The sequence below is a fragment of the Drosophila innubila genome, chromosome X (assembly GCF_004354385.1).
Source record: "Drosophila innubila isolate TH190305 chromosome X, UK_Dinn_1.0, whole genome shotgun sequence".
Classification (NCBI taxonomy): Eukaryota; Metazoa; Arthropoda; class Insecta; order Diptera; family Drosophilidae; genus Drosophila; species Drosophila innubila.
In genome coordinates this window covers 22,347,951-22,375,788 of record NC_047626.1, presented here as the reverse complement: position 1 = coordinate 22,375,788, position 27,838 = coordinate 22,347,951, and the positions used below count along the sequence as shown (strand labels likewise).

The 27,838-nt window shown below is 36.8% G+C and overlaps 2 protein-coding genes across 9 annotated transcripts in view; both read right to left on the bottom strand.

The window, feature by feature from the left end:
- Positions 1-37: 37 nt before the first annotated feature.
- LOC117794334 (non-canonical poly(A) RNA polymerase protein Trf4-1) lies at positions 38-20,175 on the bottom strand. Of its 7 annotated transcripts, none has more exons than XM_034634956.1 (6): positions 20,163-20,175; positions 14,747-14,750; positions 4,964-6,435; positions 3,468-4,148; positions 1,414-2,096; positions 38-1,140 (listed from the first exon to the last, which is right to left on the bottom strand). In XM_034634956.1, the coding sequence occupies exons 3-6, from the start codon at positions 6,132-6,134 to the stop codon at positions 253-255; spliced, it is 3,423 nt and encodes a 1,140-aa protein (XP_034490847.1). In that variant the 5' UTR covers positions 6,135-6,435; positions 14,747-14,750; positions 20,163-20,175; the 3' UTR covers positions 38-252. The 7 variants fall into 7 exon arrangements, with proteins under 7 accessions (XP_034490847.1, XP_034490851.1, XP_034490848.1 ...); XM_034634960.1 differs by lacking the exons at positions 14,747-14,750; positions 20,163-20,175 and adding an exon at positions 7,955-8,075 and having other exon boundaries at positions 38-816; positions 943-1,140; positions 4,964-6,583; XM_034634957.1 differs by lacking the exons at positions 14,747-14,750; positions 20,163-20,175 and adding an exon at positions 9,577-9,787 and having other exon boundaries at positions 4,964-6,583.
- The window catches only part of LOC117794335 (inactive dipeptidyl peptidase 10), a 115,141-nt gene continuing 102,247 nt past the window's right edge, over positions 14,945-27,838 (bottom strand). For both annotated transcript variants that reach the window (XM_034634963.1, XM_034634962.1), the window contains exons 2-10: positions 21,494-21,707; positions 21,339-21,433; positions 21,172-21,257; positions 20,078-20,623; positions 18,319-18,728; positions 17,481-18,249; positions 16,468-16,662; positions 16,237-16,397; positions 14,945-15,291 (exon numbers count right to left, since the gene is read on the bottom strand). In XM_034634963.1, the coding sequence (XP_034490854.1) occupies positions 14,945-15,291; positions 16,237-16,397; positions 16,468-16,662; positions 17,481-18,249; positions 18,319-18,728; positions 20,078-20,623; positions 21,172-21,257; positions 21,339-21,433; positions 21,494-21,707 (2,823 nt within the window). The remainder of the gene's footprint in view (positions 15,292-16,236; positions 16,398-16,467; positions 16,663-17,480; positions 18,250-18,318; positions 18,729-20,077; positions 20,624-21,171; positions 21,258-21,338; positions 21,434-21,493; positions 21,708-27,838) is intronic.

Genomic DNA, 27,838 nt, shown 5'->3' with positions numbered 1-27,838 from the left:
GTACTTTGTTGATTAAAATTATATTATTATTGTATACTTTCAAATGATCAAATTATAAAAAATTACACAGCTTTATTGCTATCTCTTTCTGCATCATATACACTCAATTAATTAATGCTCTCTCTTTTCTCTGTCTCTCTCTCTTTCTCTCTCTATCTCTGTCGTTCTACAGTCGTCTTTCATAATCAAAGGCCATAACGTCTCTGGTTGAATTGTTGATATTGATAGGATCGCATCTGTTGTTGTCTCTCTTCAGCGATCCTCAGCAGCGACCAGTTGACCGGCAGTTGAGTCTGTCGACGATTCACCACCAGAGCCGCATCTGGACGAGCGTGATGAGGACGAACTTGAGCTGGCAACTGAGGATTCAGACGATATGGAAATGATTGATATTGAGGATGGTGAGCTGACCAGTGTCTCGCGCATTGGCGGCAACCGACTGTGACTGTGACTATGACTGTGACTGTGACTGTGATTAAGACTGTGGCTGCTACTCGTTGCCACTGATGCTGATGCCACTGTGCAGGTGGATGATACTGTGGGCGAACCTACCGCTTTCGATTGATAATGACGACGATGTTGCTGTTGCTGTTGTTGTTGCTGTTGATGATGATGTTGGTGATGTTGTTGCTGCTGCTGATGGTGATGATGTTGCTGTTGCTGATTCTGATGCGAATGATGATGATGATGGTGATGATAGCCTCCACTGCTGCTATTGTTGTTGTTGTTGTTGTTGCTACTGCTATTGCTATTGGACAGACGCAAATGTTGTGGTCTCTGTTGTTGTTGCTGCTGCTGCTGCTGTTGTTGTTGGTGATGGCCATTGTAGCTGCTTTGCTGCTTGGTCAATTGTTGTTGCTGCTGCTGTTGCATGGGAGGTGGCACATAGAACTGTTGACGATAATAGGAATTGCTGTGACTTCTTTGACCCGCCTGCTGTTGCTGTTGTTGCTGCTGCTGCTGCTGTTGGCCATATGTACGCATCGCTGACGTCGCCGTCTGGTTGGTGGTTGTGACGCTCGAACTGATGCTGGTGCTGGTTGTGGTGGTGGTGGTGTAAACGACATGACTACTGTTGACCATCGTCGGCTCGTCCAGTGCATCCGCCGTTGTGGCATCACCGAGTTGATCCATGTCTGGCTGTTGTAGTTGTGAAGAAGATATACATGTATGTTGTTGGCTTGGCTGCGCCTGTGTTGGCTTGGCTGGCATGCTGGCCGCAGTTGCTGCACCCGCGACACCGACATTGGTGCGCACCAACAACTGTTGCGCACGCGGCGTTGCATTTGGATTGGGATTTGGAGCAATTGCGGCCAGCATGGCACAGCCGGCGGCCTGCTGCTGCTGCTTCTGCTGCTGCATGAGGCCGGCAGCCATTCATCATGTATCTATGCGTGTGGGTGTGTGCATTACCGACGAGCCCGTTGATGAGCTGTTGCTGCTGTGACTGTGATTGCTGCTGTGATTGCTGCTGTGACTGTGGCTGTGATTGCTGCTGTGACTGTGACTATGGCTGTGACTGCTGTTGTGACTGTGACTGCTGCCCGACACCACTATGGGCATGGGCACATTCACGGGCATCGCTGTCACATCCAGTAGTCCATTTGGCGGCGATGACGTTATGTCAATGACCTCCACAACTGGCTGACCAACGACACTCTCACGCTCCCCAATCACATCGCAGTCTTTGCTGTCCTCCGAATCATCGCCCGATGAGGTGCTTCCCCGCCGATGACGTAACGCCGTCAGATTCAGCTGCGTCTGCGGTTGTAATTGCTGTTGCTGCTGCTGATGTTGTTGTTGCTGCTGCTGTTGTTGTTGTTGTTGTTGTTGTGCAGCAGCCGCTGCCGCCGCCGCCGCCGCAGCAGCTGCTGCTGCCGTATGATATGGCTGGGCCAGAGCATGAGGCTGCAGCACCGCATGCGGATGATAAATCTGATGCACTACGGCACCGGAGGGCATGATCACATACTTGGCGGCGGCGCCGCCATTCGTGTAGGCGGACAGCGGCGGATCCACGGCAGCCAGATGCTCAAAGTTCTCGCGTATCCATTCGCGATAGTCGATGACGTCATCGGTTATGTGAATTATCCGACCTACATATGCGGTATATGGAAACGGATACGAAGAAATGCGCACACCAAAATAAACATTAATAACGTTTCATTGCAAATTTGCTAAATTTACACAAATTGTTTGCAACAATTAGCATACTACAGTGATCGCTCGGCGATAAACACCAGAGATCCATATCAATTTTAATTTTTCAAATACAATTTGGAAAATACAAATTATTTCGCGATTTTCTTTTCAACAAAAATCTTTTACTTTCCTTCCAAAAGAAAATTATTCAAAAATTACAATAAACAAAAATTATATTTAATATGCATCCAATTTTTAATTTTTGTCATTAAATTTGGGCTACACTTTTGTTAAATACATTACCCTTACTATGCGTTCCCTGATGATAACCACAAATTGCAATCTTTATTATGATTGATACTACAGTCGAGTCTTATTGTAGTGAACTACTTATTCAGTTTGCTTACTATCAAGTTATTTTTATTTTCGATTGTCTACATTTAGTTTTTGACTATTTCAGATTGTTAACTTTATCGGTGTTCATCATGACGAGACTTGACTGTATCCTAAATAGAAATTTTCTAAAAATAAAAGCAACTTTTGTTTTTGAATCGCTTGAATTAAAAAGCGATTTGTTGATATTTACAATTATCTATCTGTTCTATATATAAATATCTATATCTATCTACCTAAATATAAAAATATCTATCTAAATAAATTAGAACGCACCACAAGTGCGAATGTGCTCGACTTACACTTACTTATTGTCTAGCTCTGATTAATATCAATATTAAGATTATTGCTTCTTACATTTGAAAACAATTGCAATACCCAATCAATAGGATGGAAAAAATTTATAAATACAAACCAAAATTATAAAAATTGTACTCGCTCATAGTACTTAAATAGAAATCGATTAGTTGTTTGGTTGAGATAATCGATAAAATTAGTTAAGCCTTTCAATTCAATTTATAAACAACTAAAATTATTTAAATTATATTTTTAATATATTATGTTATTGTGTGAAATATTTTGTAACAACTTGAAGAATTTTTTATTTTTCAAAAATCCATTGGATTCAATTATTTTTCCTTCAACTAATCTTAATAATTTCTTTGATAACTTTGTTCTAAAATTTTCTCTACCTCTTATTAACTTTCTAAATAATTAATAATTTCTTTAAGCAGACACAAATCTTGCTACCTTTTCAACTTTTCTCCAATACCACTTCATTCTTTTTCCGATATTCAAAAGTTAAAGAAATATATAGTAAAATACATTTTAATACATACATTCGTCTTGGATTATGAATGCTACCATTTCAGAGACTTGATCGTGCTGGAGATGGGGATTAAGAGGAATTTAAATGGTGATTTCACACTTACCTAATATGGATGTGACACGTGCATCGGTGCCCCAAAGATTGAGCGGACAGACGGCTTGGGTAAGGCCACGATAGGCGCATTGGAAGGCCTGTTTGACATGGAGAGCGCCGTAGCTGCTGCGACCGATGTCATTGCCGGGCGTTAGGGGATCCTCGATGCAAAGCAGTGATGGCCTATGGCCATCGACCATGTCACGCTGCAGTTCATCTTTGGGCATATAACGACCGCCATTTTTAATGGATATGCCAATGTTAATATAGTTGAATCGACGACCGTATAGCTCAAAGAACTCGAGCAGCAGCACACCCAGATTCGTTTTCTCATGGAAAATGCCACGCGGATGCATTTGCAGGAAACTGATGCACATGAGTATCAATGAGTACGACGAGATGCCGCCGGTGAACACCTCGTTGAGATCGCGCAATAATAGAAATTGCTTCAGCACCAACACCAGCTTCCCAAGCACCGGATAATCGCGTTTAAATTTCTTAATCAGCTCGGCGGACTGTACGCCCGATTGCATATTGAACGATATGTCGACCTTCACCTGCGTCTCACGATCCGTCAGCTTTATGATCGGCACCGACGCCTTATCCAACACTCGCACCGTGCACGCCTCGGCAATACCACGGGAAACCAGCTCAAATTCCAGTGTACGCAGCGGCAGCTTCTCCCAGAGGCCTAAAGAAGCATAAAAACAAGTTTTATTTCAATTACTACTTAAATAGGTGGTAAAAAATCGAATTAACTGTGAATATGTGTACTTTTATATGAACACATTTTTTGTAGTTTTTTCAGATTTATAATATATAGTTTTATAAAAAATCGGATTCGATTAAACAAGACAACAGATTACTAAATAATTTTAATAATACTCTGATATTCTTCCAAAACAAATTAACTCAATACATTTCGATCAAAATAGATATATAAAATATAGAAACCTCATCTATCATGTCTAGTCTTTAGAGTTTAAGGATAGTTTGGAAAGTTTCTTTAAGCCATATTTGTTATGCCAGTTTAAAATATGAAATATATTCTGATCTTATGCCAAAACAAACTAATTCAGTACATTTCGATCAAAATAGATATATAACATATAGAAATCTCATCTATCATGTCTAGTCTTTAGGGTTTAAGGATAGTTTGGAAAGTTTTTTTAAGCCATATTTTTTATGCCAGTTTAAAATATGAAATATATTCTGATCTTATGCCAAAACAAATTAATTCAATACATTTTGATCAAAATAGATATATAAAATATTGAAATCTCATCTATCATGTCTAGTCTTTGTATTTAGGGTTTAAGGATAGTTTGGAAATTATGCCAGTTTAAAATGTAAAGTAAAAATTATAAAATTAACTTTGGATTTTAAGCAGTATTATACAAATTGGGAAATAATTGTTATGTAGTTGACAGTTCCTGTTTTAGAGTCTAGACTGTATCTATAGCATGTGTACTATACATACATACATATTTATATTTATAGGCTTACCTAGTACAACGAGATCAATGTCTGAGGTGGGCAGAAAGAGGCCGGTACGAAATGAGCCGAATATTTCGACAACCGCCTGTGGCCATATGGAATGGACAACGTTCTCGATGCGCTTGACAACCTCGTTGCGAATGGCGTGTTCGCAGGGTGTCGGCAGTACGTATTGATAAAAGTGTTCGATCTCCTCGTGCAATCCGATAATACCCTCGCCGTACTGAAAGTCACGTTTGCGCCACGGACAACCGCCGTACTTGGCAATCATTTCGGCGTGCTTGTTCAGATTAAGAGTGCTCGATTTGTTGTCCACGACGCGTTTCCTTCGAGATGGATTGTAATACGTGTTGGCGCGCTCGTGCAGCGGCACTTTGGATGCGGGTTTGGTTACAAAGTTGTTGGTATTGGTGGTGGTGGTGGTGGTGTTGCCACTGCCGGTTGTTGTTGTTGCTGTTCCTGCTGCTGCTGTTGTTGTGGTGTTGCTGCTGTTGCTAGTGGTGCTATCGCCACCAGTTGACGTCGTCGTTGTGCTGTTGGCAGCTGTTGCTGCCGACACAGTTGTTGTTGTGTTTGTTGTCGTTGCTTGTTGTGTTGTTGCCGTTGTCGTTGCTGTTCCTGTTACTGTTCCTGTTGTTGTTGTCGTTGTCCCGCTGCCCGTGGTGTTTGTTGTGACGCTGTTGGTGTTGCTACTGTTACCGTTACCGTTCCCGTTAGCGCTGCCACTGCCACTGCAACTGCTGCTGCTGCTCGCTGGCGAGTTATTGTCGTTGTTCGATGTGGAATCGATAGACGTGTTGCTTGAGCTTTTGCCTCCGCCGTTTGTGTTGCCGTGACGCGATGACGATGACGACGCCGTTCCGTTAAACTGCTGAAGAAGAATTTGTAATGAGTCGGGATCACGCAGGCTGATCGTAGGACCGTTGTTCAGTAGCCTATTTATATTGCTTGTGCCCACCACCACGTTGTTGTTGTTGTTGTTTCCGTTGCTGCTGCTGCTGCTGTTGTTGCTGTTGTTGTTTCCGTTGCTGTTGCTGCTGTTGTTATTGTTGTTGTTCTGCTGTAGCTGCTGCTCAAGAAGTGCACCCATTTCCTGGGCATTCGTTTCCCAAATCTTTAACCATGTGCGCAACGCTGGTCCCTCCTGTTCCTCCTGAAACCAGCCAACACACGGATCCATTCAAATGGGCGTTTTGTGTGCTGGACAGCGAATCCCTCTCACTCTCACTCCCTCTCTATGTCTCTCTTCCTTTCTCTGTTGCGTTCGCTCTGTGTCTAACTGCTTCTGTCTCTATCACTCTGACACACTGTCAAGGATCTTGCTCTTCAAGTCTCTCCCTCTCTTCTCAGCGTGCGCGTGCTGTGAGTTTGTGTGTGTGTTTTGTTAGTGTTGATCAGCAGTTCCTCTTCCGGCTGCTGCTTCTGCCTCTGCTTCTGCTGGCGTTCTTGAGCGTCGTGTAGTTAGAACTGCAGCAATTGCTCTGGCGCAGCATTGGCGATCCTGTGGGCAGCAAAGCAAAGCGTCTCCGTCTATTTTCTTTTGACGGCTCGCTTTAAATGGACTCACTTATTTTTACTTTTTTTTTAGCGGCACAGCCTAATTATAAGTTCTGTATAAATCGGCTGCAACTGCAATGAAAATATATTAAAAATGATTAATAATGAAGCTTTCAACTCAAACTGGCAGGCATGCGAACTCTAGCTTAAAGCTCTCATACAGCAACAACAAAGTTAGCGCAGCGTTGCCACCTGGGGTCCAATGCAATGACAATTGTCCTCTCTCTCGCTCTCCTGCTCTCTTTCTGCGCAGCAACGAACATAACACAAAAAAAAAGACAAGAGAGATCTAGAAAATGTGTGTGATCGTCTCGTGACGTCAGGAATGCGCCGTTCTCATTGTACCATGACAAAGGCAGACATACATATGTATATATACAAATGTATATATATATTTATAAGACGATCGCATGTGTTATCAAAAGTGGATTTTACTAAATGGAAAGCGCAAACAATTGCATTACAAATTATGCGCTATTTTTCTACAAATAGAAAATCGCCGGCGTCGTCGTCGCTACTGCAATTTGCAGACTGCAGTCGGCGCCAAATGCAGCTGAAGCGTAGAGACAGAGAGCAGCGCCAGCGGCGCCTTAACACTGCAAATATTCGCATGTGTTTTTTTTTCTATTTTGTTCAGAGCATTAGCCGAAATAATAAAGAAGCAGAGCCAAATGGGCCAAAGAAGACAATAAAATACATATAGACATATATGTATGTATGTACAAGTACATGTGTGGGTGTAAATATGTTTTTGTTATCGTATTGGCAAGTAAGGAGCAGTGTTGCCAGCTCAGCTGTATTTTCCGTCAGATCTGGAGTTTTTTAAATGCTAGCCAATTTTTCAAATTTTTATGACTAGATTACTATTGTATATAGTAATGTTAAACTAATCTGTGGGTCGAAGTTCCTTCCTAATAATGTGTGCAAAAAACCAAAAAACTAATAGTTTTTTATCTGGCTTTTAAGCAAATATGCTAGCTTTTTCTAGCTATTTTAAAATGTTGATATAGCTTTTTTGGGCGCTGAAGAGTCGACAACACTGGTAGAGGCAGCAATGCTCACGAGACTACCGCAAATCACATCGTGCCGCTGTATGTATGTATGTCTATTGTGTGTGTGTGTGTGTGCGCGCGCAAGGGCGTACAGGTGGCTTATGGCGTGGGTGACGGCGGGAGAGCGCGGGCAATGCAAATAGCGCGCACATGTACACAGCAAAGAAAGCAGCGGCTGTGTCGATTATGCAAAAACCGCTAATTATGCGTATTTAGTTAATCAATTTGCACACACACACATATGCCATGTCACGCACAGCTGCATTAAATATATGTACATACATATTAATCAAGTTCAAAACTAGAATTGAATTTATATCAATCACACACATGCATTTACATATTTATGCATATACAATTCGCAAATGCACGCGACACTGTTAATATTTACCAAGCTAAAGAATTTTAGCTGCAGCAACATTGATGTTTAATTGCACAAACCCAAACAACATATGTATGAACACACTTACATATATATATATATATATATACATGTATATATATATGTATATACATACACATGTACAGAATTTGGCAAATTAACACTTTCGGCTTTTTGGGGTACGAGCGACAGAGAACAACACGATACAACACATATCACAAGTATGTATGTAAATGGAAAAAAGAAAAACAACAGACTGTGCCTAGTCTACTGCACTGTTAGCACAGATATATATGTATATGTACATATATTATACAATAATCGTTTCCGATTTGTTTAAATCTCTTGTTCTCCGCTATATAGGCTGCTATGTTCACAGTTTGTAGCTACTGCCTTTGCTCCACTTCAGCGTTGCCGCATGCAGGGATGTGTCTATCGACAGTATCGATATATGAAAATCGATTGTTGCTCATACAAAATTTGAATGATTCCCCAACTGTGAACTTTTTCACTTTGAGAAATCATTTGGTGAGTCTTTATTAAATAAAGGCATATCTGATTACATAATTGAAATGGAAACTATTCAGTTGCACTGTTGACAGATTGAGTAATACAAATAATAACAAGTAAACAATGTCCAAGTTCGTTTTATACGTAACAAATGCAAACTTATTTCCACATTAAATATTAGGGCCCGGCAATTGCTGAGAGAGAGCAAGAGCAAGCAGCAGCTGAGAAAACGGCACCGCTGTTTAATGTAGGTCGGCGTTGCCACCTGATCTAAAATCGTTTTACAGCACTGCGCAAAGGCGACAACGGACAAGCATGTAAACAATGAATTTATGCAACTGTGTGCAGTTACTAAAAAATAAAAAAAAAATAAAAATTAAAACTTATCATTTTTTTTTAAACGAAATCGTGACGCATACACACACGCACGCACGAACACTTGAATTAGAAGCTTCTGCATTTTACATTACAATTAACCACAATGAGCCACCCACTTGCCCCCGCCCAAAAATACTACTACAAAGGCACAGAACGTAACTCGCACATACATACATACACATACGCTAGAACAGTACGCAATCGACGTCAGACATACATACACACATAAAATAAAAGAGAATCTGATTTAAATTCGTTCCTGCCTCCGATTTATATCTCGCGTAATTCCGTCGGAATTTTTCACACACAATTTTTCTTTACCTTGACAAGTTTTGTTCTCGTTGCGTTTGCGTTGTATTTCAAGTTTAGCACATACACGAACAAATATCCATACATATCTCTCACACACACTAATACACATGCACATGTGCTTCGCTAAAACGAAGATTCAATGCGATTATTAGTTTTTAGTTTTTTCTTTTTCCCCCCGATTCAGTATATGATTGTCTTAATTTGGCTAATAAAATGTAAGCCCCGCGAAAAATGCATGTGTGATCATTGGGGAGCTTTATGCGAATGCTTTTTACGCTTGTAGCGTTTGTGGCAGTCCTTATAAGCACAATTTATTCGTCTCGTTCACTTTCATTGCTTGAGAAACGTCCGCTTGTCTGTCTGGTTGCTATGCCTTTTTAAGCACATACACACACATAGCCTAATACATGCGTACACATACACGCACTCACGAATTAGTTCTTTCGAGAATTCCTTATTACCGTGCCAAAGTGCAAGTGCAAAATGTTGAATTTATGTTTGACAGTTTTTCACAATCAATACGCTATTTGTCTAGCGTCTTTGGGTTTTGATTTTCTTGCGTTGTTTTAAATAAAAAAAAACGCTAGCGAAATTGCAATACGACGAACACGCGACGGCTACGCAGTACTAGAGATGAACGATACCATCGATATAACTGCGCATGTGGCCATCGATAATACTTATTTATATCGATATCCGCGAATCGCTTTGTCGATTTTATTATATCTAGTGATAAGGCCGATATGTAACTGACTGTTATTTTGAAAATTTGAATAGTGTATCGAATCAAGTTGACAAATGCCCTACAAAAGTTATTGTAAATAAATAAAATATATTAAAGTTACAGCGACAAAGCAAAATTTCAATATATAAATACTTACATTTGTGTGAAAAAAATCAAACGCAGTTTTTTAGTTATTTTGCATACATACAACAATTTCTTGTTTTTTTATTGTTTCGATCTCGTTAAACTGTAAGCTGTTGTTGTTCTGTGTTTGTCAATTCTTGGTATACTTATTAGATTTCCGAAATACAATGTAAGCACATATGTATGTTTGTATGTATGTATGTTTAAATCGGGTATCGGGTTTCGTTTTTTGTTGGTATTTGCTTTTATTTATTGTTTGCTGTTTATTTAAAAGTGTCTAGTGTCTTGAAACCAAATAACTTCGTTGGGCGTGTCATTGCAAATGACAACATAAAATGTGTCCAGTTGTTATATTTGGTCTTTTGGGAATTTTTTGGTTTTACTTAAAGTGGCAACTCAATTTCATTAGTTTGTACTCTATGAAATAATGAGTTTGTTTATTAGCAAAATCTCTATATGTTTCAATGTTTGAAAATACATAAAATACGTTTCTTGTACTTAAATAATGGTTGTTATATCTCTGCTTTGTGTACAATAACACAGATGAAATTATGCAATATTTTCTTATGAATATGTATGTATGTATGTACGAGTATAACTTGAATACATACATATCGACATTAGTTGTTCTGGTACAATTAGTATATATATATATATATATATATATATATATATATATATATATATATATATATATATATATATACTTTTCATATGTATTCATATATATATTTTTTTTTGTGTTAATAGTTTTTTGTTTTAAACATTTATAAATATGTATTTCTTTTTCTATGCGTTTGTTTAATTTTAAATTTAGTTTTATATTTTGTTAAGTTTAACATTTATTACGAGCTGCATACTCAACAATTAGTACATATACAGAGTTGATTTTGAGTTTTTTTTTTTTAATTTTTGTTTATTTATGCATTTAGTTAGGATTTTAATTAACTGTCTCGTTGAACTGCTCCTAAAATGTTCTCCATTTTCCGTGTACAACATTTAAAGCTTGACTATTTTTTGTTTGTTGGTATCTTGGTTTTTTAAAAGTTAGTTATTGTTTTCTGGAATTCCAAAACCAGCCGTACAGTTACTCTACAATAAAATTTTGCCACTTCGAGGGGCTTATTGACGCAACATTTAACACCTATTTATGTATGCATGTATGTATGTATGTATTTATGTCTGATTAATTTAGTGTTGTCTCATTTTACATACATACTCATATCGTAGTTAATTAAAGTTAATGGTAAAAAAATCTAAAAAAAAAGTTTGCCCTTTTTTAATGGGCTTTTCTCTATAGCACACATACCGATCTCATATTTATATATATATATATATATATTTTTTTTTTGGCTTAGGCCACAACACTTATTACCTATATATGTATGTATTACATTTGGGACTCTACTCTGGTTATGTAGTAGTCGATGTCCTGGTTAGACTCCTCCAAGTTTTTCTCTAAAATGGTTCTTTTTTCTTTGGCTTCTCTGTATGGCACATTCATCTGATTCTTTCGAGTTTGGCCCAAGATTCTTTACCTAGCTGTCGTGTGAATTTTAGAATTCTAGAACTTTGTTTTAAGTTACATATATCAATGGAAGGTTGCCTTGTTCTGTTTTTGTTTACTGAGCATAGGGCATTTTATAGTCGTTCACGCTCGACTATCGCAATTAAATATATATTTTTATTTGAATGATTATTCTTGTTTTCGGGTTTTTTTTTCGCGTCAGAACATTTGATGAATAAATAATAAACTTTTTTTTTTTTCTAAATTTTGTTGGTGCTATTTTTGATAGTTTTCTTGTTTATTTTTTAGCTACACTCAAATAATTTCTAACGTTCTATGTAAAACATAATCATTTATGTATTTATTTTGTTGTTTTGTGATTTGCTGGAGTTGGACATATGTAAATGAATTTAATGTGCTTCGTTTTACGTTGCTGTTTAGAATTTAATTATTAATATATACAAAAAATAATGTTCAGTCAAATATATATAAATATATATTTATGTGTACATAAGCACAATACATACGCGCACTATATTCGTAATAGCATAATTGTTATTAATCTAAACAAATCTATAACACATAACACATACATACATAAATAAAATTAATTTTTATAACAATTATGAGGCATAAATAAAATAGAATATATTTAGTATGGACTATAATAATATCATCATGAGTATAATTCTTCTTCTTTTCTATTATGCTAGTTTCAAGTTTTGTCGAATGCTAATAATTAGCATATACGTACATACATATGTGTAAGTATGTATGTATGTATGTATTTCCCCTACGAATCCAATTTTCCCTCTGGCTTTCCATGACATGCAGCGCCAAATTGTTAAAACAATTTGTTAATCATTTTGTTTTTTTTTTTTTTTTTGGTTTGTTTATTATGTAATACACAATATGTTAATAATCAGTCGCATAAATGAATCACCTTGCTTTTGTTTTGCGCTATAAACTTTCGTTTTGCTGGCCTTTAAACACACAAGTCACTCTCACAAATACACTCATTAAAATCACAAAAAAAATATAAAAAAAAATGCAAATTAAAGTTTATTTTCAACACGCCGAGAATTGAATACCCTTGCAGAGCCTTTAGTCTTTTTACGACTTTAGTTCCTATGATAGCTATAAGACGATATTATATACTCAGTTGGTTGAGATAAAAAAAAAATCTTTATATGGCAGCTGTATGATGTAGAAGTCAGATTTGAATTAAATATTGTTCATAATGTATGAGACAATATTATCTGTGAGATTAATAGGGATATCTCAAGAAACTTACAATTTTTGTTATATTAAAGATTTTTGATCGATCGTTCCTATTACAGCTATACAATGTAGTAGCCAGATTTTAACCAAATTTGGCAAGGATGTATGAGACAATATCATATACTCAATCAGAGAGTTTGATTAAGATACCCCAAGCAAAAAAAAAAAAAAAAATTTTTAATAATTCAAGGTATTTTTTTTCCTATTGTTTCTATGTGTTAAACTGCTTGACGGACTTCTACAAAATTTGATCAAGGTTGATTTAAAATTTAAATTAATTTACATACAAAGAAATGGACATGTCACGTATTGCGACAAAATCAAAATACTCTTTGCAAGGGTATAAAAAGTAACCAATTAAAAAATCACTCATACGTCACACTTTCACTCTCTCAGGCAAATAAACTCTCAATCACACACACACACACATGCACATGTACACACCAGAGAGCTGCATTGGGTATGTTCGAGTATGATCGAACATGTGTGCAGAAAATTCAACCAAATCAACTCAGCAACTCGGGCGCAACGTGCTCGATCAGGTTCCGCGCCTCTCTGTTTACGATCCAGTATCGAGCGTGATTGTTTGTTTACGAACTACTCAACCCGATTGAGGTTCGTTTGTGACGATACCCAAAGCCACGTTTTGGTTTGGGTATGCTTCGAACTTGGGTAGGTATGGGTATGGGTGTGAAAACATGTGTCGGTTTTGGGTATCTAAATGGGTATGGGTATGGGTATGCGAATGAGTGTCGGCGTTTGGGTATGCAATCAGGTATGGGTATGGGTATGAGCATGGGTATCGGTTTTGGGTATCTAAATGGGTATGGGTATGGGTATGAGCTTGAGTGCCTGTGCTTAACAAGAGTGCGACAGAACGCGCAATAGCGAGCACGCGCGGCGTTTACTTTTACACTAAAATGTGTATGTGAAAGAAATAGTATGTATTGTACAGGTCTAAGAAAAGATAAAATTTTACTTTTGCTTGAATAAGTATAACTTTTAGGATGAGGTAAATAAAATTTACAACTATAGTTTCGTCAATAATTTTAAATAAACCTTAAAATTAACTTCTAGAAATAAGTTAATAATAATTAGTTTCCTTCGTTTAATTTACTTAAAAAATGCAGTCAGTAAAATACTTTAAGCATAAGTTCATTTTAAAAAAGCAAAAATAATATTTATTAATAATAACACGTTTTTTTTTATTATTTTCAAAATAAAGCAGTTCATATATTTTCAATTATTATTTCTTTGTCATAAATTTATTTTGCCATTCAATAATAATTTTAATACCAACTAACTAACAAGAGTACAAAAAAAACATACGCGTATGTATTCGCTTGCAAGCCTGCATAACCAAACGCAGGCAACCATGCGCACGGCCATACTCATACCCATACCCATACCCATTTAGATACCCAAAACCAATACCCATGCTCACACCCATACCCATACCTGATTGCATACCCAAAAGCCGACACTCATTCGCATACCCATACCCATACCCATTTAGATACCCAAAACCGCTACCCTTGCTCATACCCATACCCAAACCTGATCGTTTGAACAAAATGAGTAAGCATCAAATCAAGTCAGCCTGCCGGTTCGGTCAATGCTCGTGGTTGAACAAAAACAAACAAACACAAACGGTCATGAACACAAACTGGCAATGTGTTCGAACTGAGCGAACGAACCGAGCGCTCAGTTCGAACGGTCCGCTCTTGTCGCTTAACCAAAGCAAAAAAATCATAACGGGTTCGAGTCAATGTTTGAGTATGATCGAACATTTCATACCCGTTGCAGTTCTCTGGTACACACACAGTTACACAATGATACACTCACACACATACTAGTGCTGAAGGATGCGCATCTTTTTGGCCAGGGTTGTCTCCGTCTGTTGGAGCTTTCGCTTGCTGCTGTAATTGCATAGCTTGTTGGAGACTTTGCTTAGTGTCATTGCCGATGAGGTCATGAGGTCGAGCGCTTGGAGGCTGTTGTCCAGCTCATCGAGTGCGGATAGCGCCGTTGTTGTTGTTGTTGCTGTTGATGATTGATTATGTCGATCACCAGGATCGATATCAATGTCGATGAGCTGATTGGCCAATGGATCCTCGTCATAAGGATCGTAGGGGGGTCTTAATTATTGTTTAAACACAAATAAACCCGTGGGATCCCATTCGTTATCATCGACGGGACCGAAGCATTCATCGAAATACCATTCCATGGTCTTATACACATGACTCAGCGATCTGGTAATGTCATGATCCTCATCCGGATACACCTGATGACGAAACTTCACCTGCTGATCGACAAGGGCACGTACCAGCATCAGTGTATGCTCCTGATGTACCAGCGTATCCGCCGTGCCGTGCATCAACATCAGATTGCGACCCTTGATGTTACCCGCCTTCATAGTCAGATCCGCCTCCTGTAACGCTCGCAAATAATCTCCCTTCAATGGGATATAGCGCTCGGTAAAGAAGGAATCTGCAAACAAGTTGTTGTGGTTAAAACAAGTTTTTGAGTTCAATTTCAAATTATAACGTTACCCTTGTGCATCGATATAAGCATTTATCGGAGTTGTAAACCAATATGGCAACTCTTTAAAATCGATACTTTCATTGATATTAGAGAAATTCCTAAAACTGATTTAGTTTTCGTTACCATTTTGCCAAATAAAATTTGCAAAGTGCTCAGAAAATGGTCATACTTAACAATTTTTAAAATCAATCATCTGGAAGCTATTTTTGGCTTTAAAAATTCAACAATTCACGAGTGATTTAAACGTAGTATTAGAAATAATTTCGTTTTGCTGCTTGTGTGAGTGTCCCATTTCTGGAGTTCCAGGATTTAGATTTGATTTAACGAAAATAAAGCCGGTTTCACGAACTCCTTTATTTTTATAAAGGTAAGTTTGGTCAGTTCGATTTAAAAATCATCGCTGGCTGTTAGAGATGCATATATATCGATGCTTGTGACTATCAAGGTATTCGATGTCTTACAAAAACCTCGACATTATTTATATTATCGATTGTGTGCCAATGATTTTTTTGCAGCTCTGATTAGTTACTGATGAACATTTATTTAAGTTATCAAAACAGGCAGAAATGCTTTCTAACTACTTTTTGTAGTACGTATTTAAATGAAACATAAATTAAAGGTTGCAATCATAGTTTGAAAGTAAGTGAAAAATACAGTTAAAAAAAAAAATTAATTTCCTTAAACTTTGTTATTAAAAAATATTAGTAAATCAATCAAAAAATTATTGGAAAAAATAAGAATTCTAAACAATTTATAATGAAACAGATAAATATTATTAAAATTGTATCTCAAAATTATAATAAGCAATAAAATGCTAAAACAAAAGGTAAGGTTTTTTACAAAATCTTCCCACTTAGCTGACTCGGTTAATCGGAATTCATGGATACTCACAATGATAGCCGAAGCTGACAATGGGATTGAGGGCGACGGCGCATTGAAGCACCTGCTGGGAGTCATCGATGAGCATCATGGTTGATGCATAGCCGCCGTAACCCCAGCCAAAGGCGCAGATGCGCAGGGGATCAATGAATTTGAGGTTGTCCCTCAAGTAGCTGAAAATATCAAGATGATAGATAGAACACCTTGGAACACCAAATATGCTGTGTGCTAAGCTGAACTTACGTGAGCACTCCCAACTGATCCTCGACCTCGACGGTGCCCAGTTTGCCATGTACCTGGGTACGTAGAAGTTCACCCTGATAGCCACTGCCGCGTCCATCGATCTGGGCGACTATGAAGCTGCGCTGGCTGCACAGATACCAGTTCCAATCGACCTGGAAGCGTTCCGTGACCAGCTGAGATCCTGGCGAGGCGTCGCTACATATAAAAAATAAGACAAATCTCCGAAATTTATGACTGAACAGTAAAATTTTACTTACACAAAAATAAAAGTCTTTTGAGACTTTTAAAATTTTAAAATCAGAAATAAAAGTCTTAACAGACTTTTAATTTTAATTTTTAATTTTTTTTTTAAAAAAGTAACTATCAATTTGTATTTACAAAATAAAAGTCTTAGAATAACCATTAAAAGTGATTTTTTGAATATTCCTTAAACCACTTATGGTCCATGGATTTAATGAATAAATAAATAAATATAGACATAGACAGATAAAAAAAAATATATTTTTTTATTTTCCTTATTCTTAATAGCTAGTAAAATAATAGTAATTAAATTTAAATGTTTATTTTGGAATTAAATTATAGCTTAAAATTTTTAATTAAACTATAAAAACAATATTAAATACCTAAATAAGTATTATAAGTTCTTAAGTTTTCGAGGTAAAGTATCTAATCAAATATTTATTTAAAAGTCATAATGTGATTGATAGATAAAAAACTAAATATGTATATTATTAAATTATGTATTTATTACATTTTTTTTATTTTGATGTAAATAAAATGATAGTTAAAATAAATATTAAATTATATTATTTTTTACATTTTATTTAATTATCTATTTATTATGACAATTAATTTGTAAATCTCAATTAAATAGTTAAGATATGGTAATAAAATTAAAACGTTAATTAAGAAATATATCTGAAAATTATAAATAACAATAAAATTGTAAAAAAAAAACTAAGGTAAGCTATGTCGAGAGTTGGAAGGGAGTGGGTAGTGGAATTGTTACTTACACATGGAGCACCAATGGAAAGGCGACCTCCTCCTCCTCACGCATGCCAGGTGGCAGAAAGAGCCTCACCTGGGCATGGAAGCCGTGTCGTATTTCAACACTAAACGTACGCATCTGCGGTATGGCCAGTTGGGAGAGACGATGACGCAGTACGTCTCCCGCATTGAGCACATAGATCTTGTCGTTGCTGGACGTCTCAACCAGATAGACACTGGGTGCTTCGGGACCGAGACATTCCTGCACATAGTAGCTATAATCGCGACTGAACTGTACACGATTGTATAGACAGTTTTTGGGTATATCGTAGATGCAATCATCGGGCTCCAGGCGAGCAACAATATCCTCCCATCTTTCGCCGCGTTGCCAATCGGCGGCATTTGTGCTGCGTGCACGATGGAGGCGATAGGTGGACTCGGTATTGTCGCAGGTGAGGCAAGTGGGTTGCGTCGATGTGATGTAGGTGCGATTGGATTCGGTGACGTTTAGTTTAAGGCTGATCTTGTAGAGGTGACGCTCACCCGGCCGCTTCTCAGGAGCAGCCATAAAGTAAACAATCTCATGCGATTCATCCCAACCCACAATTTCGGTCACCTCAAAGCGACCCATTGTCAGCGGCACGGGTCGACGATCCAGCGATGAGATGAACACCACATGACGATAGTGTCCATGCTCACCATCTCGCACTGGCAGACGCTTCAATAGATAGCCACCATTGGATATCTCATATGTGGTTTGTCCATTTGTCACATTCGCCTGATTCTCGCTACCGCCTCCACCAGCACCACCAGCACTACCTGTACCACCTGTACCACCTGGAGTAACTGGACCACCTGCAACACTGTCACCACTCTCATGGAACTGTCGAAGTCCCGCGGCACGCAACTGTGCCGCAATGCGAGCCGAGAAGATTGGCCGCTCGGCTGGCAGCACCCAGCCATCATTGATGGTCACCTCCGTGTGTACCACCTGGCAGTGAAAGTGTGGTGCACGACAGATCACAGTGGTGGCCTTTGTCTGATCCCGATTCGTGACCGTCACCGACAGATCTATGGGTGACGCCCAGGTCAATCCACCCACATAGCTGCCATTGCCCAGTTCCGAGGGCAATTTGATCTGGATGGGGAACATGTATTTCGTCACCGATAGATTCACCACATTCACCGTCACATTGGGATTACGGGCTCCTGCCTTTGGATAGCGTTGGCTCAGCACCGACGGATACTTGATGTCATCGCCCATCCATGTGTATCTGCAGCGGGAGCAAATACATGTGATATACACCTTGCACGACTAGCAGATACCCTCTAACAGGGTGCTTAATTCAGTTATTAGAAGTACTTACTACAAATCAACGTATAACTATATTTACTACTCGTGCATGCTCCAAGTGTGGAGTGAAGTGTGCTCGACTAAGAGATACCCTGTGCCGCTTAAACTTGTATGTTTCTGCAATATCACAACCAGAGAATAATACCGGAACCTAAACCGAATGAAAATTCCCTGTCAAGAACCAAATACCGAAACTTTTGTACCGGTACGGTTGTGGTAAAGTTGCCAGGTCAAAGAGTTGTCCAACTTCCAACTGTCATAACTTGATCAAAACTGATTAGATTTTCAAACGGAATGTCATTTTCATCTTAATTTGGCCTCCAAATTCATTCTGTATTCAATTTTTGTTCATTTAGAAAATTTAATTATTTTCGACCAAGATTCGATTTCGATGCTAAGGGTCCCCCCTTTAAAATTTCGAAAATTGAAAATTTTAAATGTCAAGTTTTCACTTTTAATCAACTCCTTATATCGTAATTAGTATAAAACAACACTTTAAACTTGATTCTGAGACCTTTCATTTTTTTGTAAAAAATCATGTGAAATTGAATAAAAAATTGGACTTGTAAATTGGCTAAGTCCGCAGTCTGACCAACTTCAAACTGTCATAACTTGATCAAAACAGAACCGATTTTTAAGCGGAATGTCATTTTGATCATGATTTAGCCTCTAAATACATTCTGCATTCAAATATTTTTAAATTCGTACAAAAAAATTTTTTTGCCCTAGTTCTGTTTATTTCGATGTCATATTTATTATATGTTTCAAAATTGATTTGTAGTACCGTTACGTACCGGTACTGATACCGGAACCGAAAGAAAAAAACTGAAATAGAACCGTTTACCGAAATAGTTATTTCGGGATGTACCGGAACCGAACCCGTATCTTATATTGGTTTGATCATTATGATCATTAGTATTAGTAAGCGCGTGACTAGAAGATACCCTATATATGCTTAAGTAACTAAATTTTTTCACTTTGTAAATCTGTAATTATAAGTAATATTTATATTTATTGCACCAAATTAGATACCCTGTAGTTAGTGTTAAAGTGCTCTAAATGTACTTATATGTGGATGTGAATGAGTAAGAGTGTTTGACTAGAAGATACCCTGTATATAGGTAGCTGGCTCGCTAAAATGCAGATGGAATCACTTATCACGATAGCTTATTTCAAATCGAATTTTGATACAAAGGATTATGCTTTATTCGATTTTACTCCTGATACCCTGGAATATGATAGATACACCTTTAATTCAACTCTACTCACTTGTACTCATTGACCTCGCTGTCGTTGAAGCTGAGGAATGCCAGAAAGTGACTGTCCGGCGAGAAGACAATGCTGTTGCCTTGACTCTCCAGCTCCGGGACATTCTCATACGTCCAATCGGGAACACCATTGTAGAATACGCCCGCCGCGCCCGTCTGTGTAATGCGACAGACGAGTTCACCCTGCACTTTTGGCTTGTAATAGATATCGTTGTGATGCACAAATGCGATGGCCTGATTGAGAGAATAGGGCGACTTTGAGGCGCCACCATTGCCACCATTAATCTGACCGCTTCCAGTTGTGGCATCCGTCGGCGTCCCCTTACCCGCTCCCCCCGCCGCCGCCCCAGCCAGACTGTTGAGTATAATGCTGCCACTGGGCAACGGCGTCATGGTGGTTGTTGACGGTGCCTGGCCACCCGTTAAAGGGGCAGGCGGAGGATTAATGGGCGCCCATACGACATGTTGCAGACGCGGCGCTTCGGCAATATTTTCCGTTGGTCCCAAAGGAAATGTGTTGGCCGTTTGCACCTCATAGACATGGTGTCTGAAATTTTAAATATATAGTATACCTTATAGATACGATTGACATTTTATTGAAATATTTCGATTGCAACTGAAATAAGAATATACGTTAAGAATATATGTTTTCAAAAAAAGTGTACCCACTTTTTGTATGTACTAAATAATTGGACTTAATCAAAATTATGGCAAAATAAATTTTGCTTACAAAAAAACTATTAAATTGATATTATTTGGCAACCTTTCTTTAAAATATCCTGTTATACTTATTTACGAGGACAAAAAAATGTAAATAAAATCAAAATTTACTAATTTCATGCAATTTTAAAGATAAATGGTGCAATGTACCAGTTTTAATACAAATTTACCTAATGTAGCAACAGGTTCTATTTTTTTTATTTTTTTTAAACGTTTTATTTTTATTTTATGAGCACGCTACATGCTACTTAAAGCATTCTCAGTGCAATTTCCAGAATTAACAGAACAGGTAAGCTACAGATTTTGTAACACGTCAGGGTTCGAACCCAGTTAAAGCAGCCGTTTCTATGAGGAAATTGAGCTGCTGTTGCTTACCTCGATCCCTCCGCATTGCTGTCTGACTGCAGCAGGACGTACTTTTGATCCGGCGCCACCAGAAACGATTCGGCATTCAGTTGGCGCTAAGAACAGAGAGAAAGACAGAGAAAGAGTGAATTGGGGAACTTTCTAATCCGTTGCAGAATCATCAAAAAGCTACTCACAAATGTGGAATTCGTCATAAGAATGCGCGTTGTATAGTCGGCCATATTGAGTATTGATAGGCCGCCCGTCGGATCACGATAAACTAATTCGTGATCTGCAATATCATAAATCTTTAAATGCAATATCTATGTATTTAGTACAGTGCATCTCCTACCATTGCTCCAGGTGCCGTTGAACGGCTTCCATTGCAAACTTTTGCTCAGAATGTCGCTGGGCAGCATTCGTCGTCCCCGGATTCGCAGTCCCTCATCCTCGGGCGATAGCAGAAATATGGAGAATATTATCAAGCTAAAGACGGCGGCGATTACCAGCAGGGCTATGAATATGCCACGCCAATTGCGACGTTCCGGCGATATGGCGACCAGTTCCTGCAAGACAGGCAAATTTCAGTGATTTAAAATTTTTCAAATTGTTCAAATTGTTTAATTAAAAGGTAATAAAAATAATTATTAAACCAGTTTCATATAAAGGTAGGTAGGTTGAAAAGGACGGCCCTCGTGAAATTAATACTAGTTTTTTTCTTATTCAGTCATAAGCTTCATTAAACTAAATATTACGTTAAATTCGAACCTTAGGCAAATTTTTAGTCTAATTCTAAAAGAACCCAATTAATTGCATTTCTTTCCATTAAATTAGAATTTTACAAAATTTCTGTTCTTATATATGTATTATAAACAGAGCTTAAAACAATATAAACCTCTGTATTTTTCCTCTTTAAAGCCTTATGTTAATTTTGTTAAATGCAATCAGCTAATATTTGAGAAGAATTGAATGCCCTTCAGATTTTTTTGGGTGATTCATTGCATTGACTCATATCAAGTTCTTAATGTAACTTATGACTCTGATTGTGGCTCTCATTGGTTGCGTGCATTTTCCATTTTTCCATTTTCATTGTCCATAATTTGCTAACTGACTTTTTGCTGCACCCTTTTCTACTTAAGTCAGCCCAATGTAATTGAACATTTTGCCAATAAGCAAATGTGAATGCGTTAGTTAAATAAGCTCGACCGAACGACACCCCGTAGTTTGCTCTAGATCGTCGTTTAATTTCATATATGTTACATTTTTTTAAGTGCAGGGTATCTTTTTGTTGTTTGTTACATAGAGTTACGTGAGCCGAGTTTTCCCAAATATCCTTTTTGTGAAAAAATTGTCAAGGGGAAGGTATGGAAAAAAGGACCGTACCAGATAATGGTAAAATTTACATTCTGCAAGGAAATCAGCCATCATTTAACAAAGTTATGACAGCTTAAAGTTTTCGAAAAGTGTCAAAGAAAAAGTATAGGAAGCATGGAAAGTGTTGGGCAAAAATGGAACTGTCCAATTTTTATGCAGAATCAAATCAAACGTCAAATAATGATAAAATTGACATTCCGCAAATAAATCGGTTAAGATTTGACAACGTTATGACTGTTTGAAGTTATGAAAAAATTGTCAAGAAGAATGTATCGGAAAAATGGACAGCGATGAAAATAATAAAATTTTAAATTTTAATGCAGAATCAAAATAGTAAAGTGCAATTGTCGACTTTTCATTAAAATTTTATAAATGTTTTACAGGGTATCTGACAGGCGAGCAGGCCATCTTCACTGACTTTTTTTTCCTTCTGACTTCACGTATGACTTTCGTTTTTCATTTGATTGAAAAGCAAGTTGATCATGATGATGATTGTAATGATGATGAGGATGGCGATGATGCTTAAATTGTTCTGGATTTATCATATGCCATACATACTTAGTTCATTTTGTTGTTCTTGGTTTGTTTGCCTAAGTATTTCGAACTGAGCTAACTGAGCAATGCATATTGTTATTTTTTTTTTGTTCTGCTTTAAGAACGTTTTAATGAGTTTTTGCTGTGGGTTTTTTCTCCTTTTTTTTGGAGATAACGTCTACACTGAAGAAAAACCAACTTATAAAATCAAGAACATTCATTTTAAATATTTTGTTTTTAAAAGACCATATTACTGATACTAAGAATATTAATCTAAAAAATCAAAGTTCTTAATACAAGAAAAAAATTCTTAGATTGTTGGAAAAGTATAAATATGTACTATTTTAAACAAACAAATTATTAGAGAAAATTTATTCTTAAAATAGGAACTTGGTCTTATTTAAAATGTTCTCAAAACCAAGATGTGCTTTCTAAATCCAAGAATTTTATGTTTTCGACGCATTTTTTAGACCGAAATTCTTAGTTTTGAGGCCAAATTCTTGATTTTAGAACATTATTTTTATCAGTGTATTGATTTTCGCTATGATGAAAGAGAAAGGCCAAAGGCAAACGCGAAGAACTAAAATAAAATTGCCAATCAAATCGAGGGGTGGCAGAGAAGTTTGCCAAAAATAAATGCTAAGTGGCAAGGGGGCAAGGGGTCAAAGAGGGGCAAGTGGCAATGTCTGGCAGTGGCAGCTTTCAGCGCAATAAAATGCGAATTCTAAAATGCATTTGCCATAGAGGAAAGAGGGCTGGCGAAAGGCGAAAGGGGCGTGGCACGTCGTCCTTGATGCTCTTAATTGACAAGCGAACGCCAATGAAATTAAGTCTAAAATTCACACACACACACACACACGCGAAGGCAAAAACAACAACAACAACAACAACAACTGTCAGAACATGACTGAGTGCACATAACTGCAGTGAAACTATTTTAATGCATTTTACATGTGCTTCTTAAGCGAGAAGTGTGGGAAGTATGTAGAAAGTGGCAGAGATGTTCAAAAGGGGACTGGAGGGGAAATTGAGAAGTGGGTGGTCTGAATTTCCTCAAGTTGTACTTTGATTCAGGGCCAGGCAATTTACATGCATACTTAGTTCCGAGAACTCACTGAATTCGCACTGGCACTTGGACATTTTCCGGCAGCTGCGGTATTGCCACGCCCCTTTTCGAGCTTCGAACACTTTCAAGTGGTTGACCTATAATACCCTGCACACAACAACTATTGCCAAGGGAGCGTATTCTTATGCTAAATCAGAAATCGTCGAGTAGAGTTTATTATTATACTCTCAATAATCATCTACTTTCGACATTAACGAAAAAATATAGCGAATCTATGGTTGTTACTATCGTCTAAAACTTTCACATACATTTGTTTTCTAAGCTCTTCTGAAAATTTCAACAGTATACATATGAACATTTCAAGAAAATGTAATTTATAATTTAATTTAATGAAAATAATTTAGTAATTTTTTGATTTTGCTTTCTTTTATCACTTCAGTTTTAACTTTACGTATTTTGCATAATTGTATTATAATCTTAGTCAACTTTTCTTGGTTGACATTAAATAAGTTAAGTCAAGTATTAAACTTGAAAAATTACATCAGCGCCATCTATTGCTCGTAGTTAGCAAAGTAACTTTATTTTATTTTAAATAATTTACTATGTACTTCAAGTCAAGTGAACCAAGTCTGGCTACAGGGTATTTTGTAGTCGAGCGCAATAATTTGTATCCACTATTTTTTTTTCCAAAAGTTTGGAATCCACTCAACAACAAATTCATTCTCTGTGTTTGTGTAGAAATTAAATTAAAAATGTATATGCACTTGCATGTTCGTTAGGATGCAGAATACACCGAAGTATGGAGAGAGGGGCGGACGAAGGAAGGAAGAGAGGTTGATTGGAAGATGAAGCACAGGATATTTGCTAGGTAATAGGATTTGTTTAGTGTGGAAAAGTGCAAAGTGTTAATTGAAATGATTTATCATATACCTTTTGAGACAGCACATTAAAGGCACAATATCCTTGGACTACTTAAACTTGTGGCAAATACATTTAATATTACAAACTGAAAAGTATGGCTTAAAGTCCAGCTAAACGGACATTACACTGGCTATCACTGAGTTATACGGGGATGCTTTTCTATGATAAGTATCAGATGAAATTCTGGTTTCTAGAAAAGTTCACGGTAGAAAAGTTGTACCCTGTACTCATAAAGTGTGGACAACAGGCTAGAATACACAAAATAGTTGGAACCAAAAAAAAAAAAATCAAGAATATTATTCTTGGTAAATAACTTCAAAAGCCAAATAACCTTAAGTTAGTATAATGAATTTTTTAAAAATTTATTAATTTAAATAGACCGTATACTGTGGTTTTTTGTGTTCAACAATTTAAAATTTTAAGCCTTAAAAACTATATGAACTTTTGTATGCTAATAATATCAAAAATATATATTTGTATAGACTTTCAGACACATTTTCGCTCAAATAAACTTACAAATTCGATTTTCGCAAACTACTTAAAGTTCTTAAACTATCTCAAGTGGTATATTTTCACTAAGCAGACACTGTAGGCTTACATCGACTTTTCGATACCCTGATCTCATTTTATCGTGGCTTGTTTAAATTGTTTTTGTTTTCGCAAAAATTTTTCAAGTTAGTTTAAGTATCTCTGCGTCGAGTAGATTCTTCAACTGTTTAGTACATAGTAAAAATATATTTTTACAGCTGCCTTTTTCTGTTGCACGAGTTGCTGGCTTGCAGCCCAACAGGGTTGTAAATTATGTGATTTTGTACTCAAATTTTTTACTACCTTAACACTAAAATTTTAACTACGTCTGTATAACCCTTACGATAGTTAACGAGTATGCTTTCCTGTTTCCTTTCTTCTGATTCTTAAGTATGCTCAACTTTACTTCTTTAACTATTTTGTTTAATACTGATTTTCTTTTGCTTTTGAGCGCCATCAACATCATGTTTAACAATTCATTACTATGCATGTAAAATTTAAATGAAAATAGTTTAACAGCGTTTAAAAAGTTCTCAACGTGAAGTTACCCTGCAAATTCAATCAAGCACAGCAGCAGCTAAGCATAAAATTTATTATAAATACAAGTGTCATAGATAAAATGTTATATTAAGTATACGTATGTCTTGTCCGGTTTAGTATGACTAGAAGGCTCCACATAGTCAGGTACAAGGTTGCTCGACTTGCATTTCAGCTCACACATCTATAAATAATGTACATAAAAATACAAGCTCATGTACAAACTCACTCAGAAAAAACACACACACTCTCTGGTGCTTCAGTCTTCTTTGCTCTACAGACCAATAACATATTTAGTTGCTTGAGTAACTTCAATATTTCTGCTGCTTCATAAAATTTGAATTTCTTAACAAGTTTCATTTTTACCAAATTTTAGAAATATCGTTAAATGAGACCAGTGGAAAATAGATGGAGAAATATTTGAAAAATAATCCTTAATCCAATACTCAACCCAACTCAACTCAATATTATTTGATAACTGTATATGCCTGTTTAATTATATGTTTATTGAAATTAATACTGTCAGTGCTATAGTGAAATAATTGAATACCAGATACTAAGGTTAGTATTATTTGCTGTTATTGCCGTGACCCGATTGCAATCAATATTCTTATATATGCTTTTATTATTGCATTCGTTGCCAATCAAGGTGGCAATTGTCTGACTATCTAAGTCCCAGACTGTGTCTCAGCTTATTCTTTAGATAAATATGTCATGTCGACTCGTTGCAATGAAATATGATTGCTTATCCTCTTTGTATTTGCTAGACAGAAGGAAAGAACGACTAAAGGACTAAAGGACAATCCAGCTAGCCACAATTGGTATTTCTAATATTTATGTTTTACATTCAGACAGGTATTCTGATTGCATTTAACGAGTTTCTGTGGTTTTGAACCACAGGTTTTTCTATTGAACACTTTCAGATGCACTGGGAGAAATTCTAGACTGATAACTAACTAACTGATATGCGCTTTTAATGTTTCTTGATATACATACTATGGTATAATATCTGTATTTAAATGTACAGGCCAAATTTTGTTTCATTTTTGAATTCAAGTTCAAAATCCTTGATTTTGGCGCAAATTTTTGTAAGTATTATTTAAAGGTAATATTAAATTAAAATCGATAAATAAATAAAAATAAAAAATTTACATTAATTTTACAATATTTGCTGAGACCGTAATGAAAACCATACTTGCTTCAACAACTTATTTCTTACTCAACTTAAGAAAATCGAGAACACAGAAATTTTGACTACCCGGTGCACCGTTGGGGAATCCCGGAATTTAATTTAATTATTTTCTGTGTTGATATATATGTTTCTGATAAACAAATTGAATTGAGCCAAATTATTAATGAAAAATGTTTTTAAAAATTAAATTAAAAATTAACAAAAATTAAATAGTCATTTAAATTGTATTTTCAAAAGCAACTGTTTATTGGTTTATCCTGAATTTTTATTGGCCTATTCTTTGTGTAATTTTTGTAACATAATATAAAATCTTTACTCTTTATATAATATGATTTCTTTGAGTTTCATAGCAAAAGAAAACTATTTGAAACTGTTTCAAAAACTTTTAGTTCTACAAGAGAAAGTAAGAATTTCACTTTGTGGGAAGAAAGAAAGTTCCGACCAGCTGGCAAAATTCTGGACAGCCCAGAAATTGTTGTGGCAAATAATAAAAAACAAGGGGGCTCTGCCCCCTGCTCGCTTCGCTCGCGGTGAGGTGCGGCTAC

Bases quoted from the DNA above. Each gene is read 5' to 3' on its own strand.
- LOC117794334 (XM_034634956.1), bottom strand. From the start codon at position 6,134: ATGGATCCGTGTGTTGGCTGGTTTCAGGAGGAACAGGAGGGACCAGCG. The intron at 2,097-3,467 runs GTAAGTGTGAAA...CCGCATATGTAG, and splicing joins ACGTGTCACATCCATATTAG to GTCGGATAATTCACATAACC. The intron at 1,141-1,413 runs GTAATGCACACA...CAACTACAACAG, and splicing joins GCTCATCAACGGGCTCGTCG to CCAGACATGGATCAACTCGG.